The sequence below is a fragment of the Propithecus coquereli genome, unplaced genomic scaffold, assembly GCF_000956105.1.
Source record: "Propithecus coquereli isolate 6110/MARCELLA unplaced genomic scaffold, Pcoq_1.0 Scaffold9, whole genome shotgun sequence".
Lineage (NCBI taxonomy): Eukaryota > Metazoa > Chordata > Mammalia > Primates > Indriidae > Propithecus > Propithecus coquereli.
In genome coordinates, this window is record NW_012155284.1 from 8786360 (window position 1) to 8790985 (window position 4626).

Sequence of the window (4626 nt, forward strand, 5' to 3'; positions counted from 1 at the left end):
GATACTATCAGAGTCTAATTTTTGCTAATCTGATAGGTGAAAAATGGTATCTCATAGTGGTTTTACTTATATTTCTAAAATTAGGGTCTATTTGAATTTCTTTTTGTGTGAACTGCCTGCTATATGTTGGTATATGAACTCCATCAAAATTAAGGAAATTAGCTCTTCGTTGTTACGTATAGTTTTCCCTAGCTTGTCGTTTTTCCTTTGACTTCCTTTATGATGTTCTCAAACAAAGGCTTAACATTTTTGAGTGGTAAATTTATTTTTTTCTTTGTGACTTCTGGGTCTTATGTCTTGCTTAGAAAGGATTTCCCATTCTAAGATTATAAATAAATTCACCCATTCCTTATTCTAGAACTAATGTGGTTTCCCTTTTATATTTCAATCTTTGACTCATATAGAATATGTTTTGGTATAATGAGGTAAAGATTGTGCTTCATTTTTATTTTCATTTTTCAGAAAGTTAGCCAATTGTCCCAGCATTGTTTATTGAATACAGGAGGCATGGTCAAAGAGTTTTGTTTTTCTTAAACATGTCATTCTCTTACAAGAAAAACTTACTTAAACAATATATTTCTGTTTGTTTATAAATATTTGAAGGTTTCATTCCCAGTCTACTAAATAAATTTAGGGGAAAGGCTATGGACTTTATAACTAGTAGACTAAATCTAGAGAATAAAATGGGGCTCAAGGTGGGACTTCATGGTACCGTATTTCAGATTATTTACTCTTCATTCACATTATATTGTGTTAGCAAAACACAAAAACGAGAGAAATTCACAAGCAACATTGTTAGCTATAGGAAGATAGCTTTAATAAGATATTAAGAGTTTTTATAATGATACATACTTATGTAATGCTAAGGGCTAACATATAAGGTCATTTTTATTGTGATCCTTCAAACTACACATTGAGGTAAGCAAGGTATTCTGTGCATTGGAGAAATTAAGTGACTTGTCCAGGGTCACATTGCTAGAAAGAGGCAGAGCCAGGATTCAAACTCTGGTTTCCTGATTCTGAGACCAATATTCTGTTGACTGCCTTGTGCACTTTGTCATGTCTTGTACTTTAAATGATATGCTATATGAACTCAGTTATGTACACTGAGGCACATTTTAATACATTCAGACTGCAAATTGCAACATGTAATAGGACTTCAGTGAACGAAAGTCCACACAAAGTGAACTTCATTGAGTAATATAATCAACTCTTTGGAATGCCAGTATTTTCAGAGTGATATTAATATGTGGTTGTTAAATTAGATCACAAAAATTGCTTTTCTTTTAAATAGAAAATGTTATCAATCACACGGATGAAGAAGGATTTACTCCTCTGATGTGGGCTGCAGCACACGGGCAAATAGCTGTGGTAGAGTTTCTACTTCAGAATGTAAGGAAAATGCCTCAGAAAATGTATATGTACAGTTACTTAAGCTCAGTTAAGCCTTTAGTAAAGTTTTTGTATCTCCAGTCAGCTAGATATAATGGTAGAGGATACAAAAAAAATTTTAATGCTTTTCATATTCTTGTGGAACTTCAATCTAGTTGGAAAGGCAAGACCAATCATACGTGAAACGGTGAGAAATAATTTAATGCCCAGCCCCCTCTAAGCACAATGAGAACGAGCGTACTGTCAGCTTTGTAGGAGAAGGCTTCATGGAGGAGCTGTGATTTGATTCCAGAGTGAAAGGATAGTTAGGATTAAGATCAACAGAGGAGGAAGGAAGGAAGGCATCCAGACAATCTTAATAACAAGAGCATCCATGAATCAAAGTTTCCATTATTTCTTTATTAACCCCAGAACATTACCTGACTTAGTGTTGAACTGTAATTATTATTGACAGAAATGAAAATATTCTTGTTTAAATTAATCAAAAAGTCTTTTATCTCCACTTCCCACTCCAGGGTGCTGATCCCCAGCTTTTAGGGAAAGGTCGAGAAAGTGCACTGTCATTGGCCTGCAGTAAAGGCTACACAGATATTGTCAAAATGCTGCTTGACTGTGGAGTTGATGTAAATGAATATGATTGGGTGAGTCTATGATACTGAATTTTAAATTACTGTAACAAATTCTAGAATTTCTTTGGTTTGGGGGAGACATAATAAATTTTATTATAAAATAGATAAAGAAGAATAATTAATTGACAAACTAAATACCTAGAAGAAAAAGTTAATGTCATAAGCTCAATTATTAGTTCTGATTTAAGTTTTTGTCCCAAAATACTAAAATTTCCTTAAATTGTTACGTGCCTAATTCTTAGCGAAACTTCTCACAGCAGCATTAAATTATTTGAATCTTGCTCACCCTGAAAAACTCTCAATTACATTTTCCGTTTGCAGAATGGAGGAACACCTTTGCTTTATGCTGTACATGGAAATCATGTGAAATGTGTAAAGATGCTCTTAGGTAAGCAGATAAAAATGAAAACTATTTAGAAAATGCCATGCAAGGACTTTTATCTTTTGAAACTGGTCTCCCCTGGTATTACTCACAAGCATTGACTATTGTTAAATACATTAATCTTGCTGCTGTTCACTCCTAGAGCACCTGCCACCATGGAGCTGCTCACATGAGAAGCAGCTTCATCACACACCACATCTGCAGCTGGGCCTTTTGTCTTTGTTGCTTTCATTTGGGGGTCACATTTGAATCCACCGTTGTTTTCTTTGCCATGTCTTTATGCACAAGCTTTGTTTTTAGTTGTTTATGAGTTTCAGCTGTTCTAGAGGATGCCTGTTTGAAGTGTCTTCCCTCCAATTCACCAAAGTAAATTCTGTGTACCCTGTATACTCTGTACATTGTCAGACCATCCTGAAAATGTTCTCCAAGTTTGCTGAAAATCTGTCCAGCTGTTTGCATATGAGCCAGTAATAGACAAAGATATCCACATTTTTATTTTATTTATGTAGATCTTTCTATTTTGGTATAGAAAATGGAGCTGACCCAACAATAGAAACTGACTCTGGATATAACTCTATGGATTTAGCTGTAGCCCTGGGCTACAGAAGTGGTAAGTATTTTAGAACTCTTGGGTTTCATCTCTGTAAATAGTATAAGCCAGTGGTCCAAGGCATTTTTATCACCTGTAGTCATAAAACATGTTATCCTAACTGCTGACATATACTTCGAACTATGGGAAAAGTCAACAGATTTCTACAAAGTCTAGAAATGAGTTTGTTATTATACTTTTCACCAACTCAAATAATTAGTTACTGGAGGATACATGCACACCTATATACAAGATTTATTTAATATCTTGATAGCAAACCTATTTATAAGATTTATTTAATATTTCAATAGCAAACTTTTTATAGAACAACCTTGTACTCTGGACTCTCCTTCAGTCTCAGAAATTTAGAAAGCAAGACACAGGAAGTCCAGTAATTTGGACAATTACTAAGGCAGTGACAGACTAAGTTTTAAGTTTTTAAAGTATTCTGTTGTATTATCGCCCTCAGACTATGAGGCAATAATAAAGTTATTAGAAATAACTTTATTTTAGGAAAAAATTGGGGATGTTAAGTTGAATTTGATAGTTTTAAAAAAATTTTGTAGTTAATATGCTATGATCTTGATTGCCTATCTGTTCTAGTTCAACAGGTTATTGAGTCACATTTGTTGACGCTGCTTCAGAATATCAAGGAGTAGACATAGTCATCAGAAAATGTTGTCTGCCCTTTCGTTTACCTTTTGGTCCTTATAAATGATAGTTTTGTTTACTTACAAATTTTTACCTCAGTTGCAATATTTACTGATTTTTAGTAAGTTTTAATAAATATTTCTCTGAGCTATTCACTGGTTTATAATAAATTTAATGTTAATACTTTTTTTATAAATGTGTTTTACTGTATATTTAAAATTATAAATTAATGTTTCATGGCATGTAAATTTTTATGGTACAGATGGTTATCTGTCTTTGTATCAAGTGCTGTAATTTGACATTTTCAGAGCTTATTCTACCCCATTCATCTTCACTCTTGTATTAACCCATTGACTTTATATAGGGTTTGATATAAATTCCTAGAAAAAAATTTTTGTTATTGTTGAATTAAAAAGTGCACAGTGTGATTGTTTACAAAATTATATTATAAATAAAGTACTTTTTCTGTCAGCTTGCATGCCAGTTTTTTAAATTGTATAAGATTATTAGAGATTTCTTTAGGATTTTTAATTTATCCCTTCTGTCATGCCATGACACTTCATTAGATCAAATAATATGCATAATTAAAATGAATGCAAGTCAATCAACAAAGACTTATTGATTGTCCTTTCTAGAAGTATATTTAGAATATTTTTCTCTTATAAATAAGTTTTTCAATAGGAAAGTCCTCTGTGAAAGAGAAGTCGGTTTTTCAATGCAAGTGAGATGCTCTTCATTGCCGCTAGAGGGACACTATAAACTAGTATTTCACTCAAGTCTAGAAGAGAGAGCCATGGGCTAAAAAATTGATTTGACCATTGAATTATAGGGCCTGACTTAAATCATTTCATCTGAAAAATAGGTGTTTTGTCAGTTCTGATACTTTGGTTGTCAGCCACATGAACTTGGTCTAGCTAATTTAAGCAAAAGGGAATTCATGGAAAGATACAGAATGGAAGGAAAACTAAAGAAGCAGGCAGTCC

The 4626-nt window shown here is 33.1% G+C and overlaps 1 protein-coding gene across 1 annotated transcript in view; it reads left to right on the forward strand.

The window, feature by feature from the left end:
• Positions 1–3839, forward strand: part of ANKRA2 (ankyrin repeat, family A (RFXANK-like), 2) — a 27357-nt gene extending 23518 nt beyond the window's left edge. The window contains exons 4-8 of the mRNA XM_012664488.1: positions 1292–1392; positions 1908–2033; positions 2343–2409; positions 2933–3013; positions 3596–3839. Coding sequence (XP_012519942.1) covers positions 1292–1392; positions 1908–2033; positions 2343–2409; positions 2933–3013; positions 3596–3651 — 431 coding nt within the window. The 3' untranslated portion in view covers positions 3652–3839. The remainder of the gene's footprint in view (positions 1–1291; positions 1393–1907; positions 2034–2342; positions 2410–2932; positions 3014–3595) is intronic.
• The last annotated feature ends 787 nt before the right edge of the window (positions 3840–4626 follow it).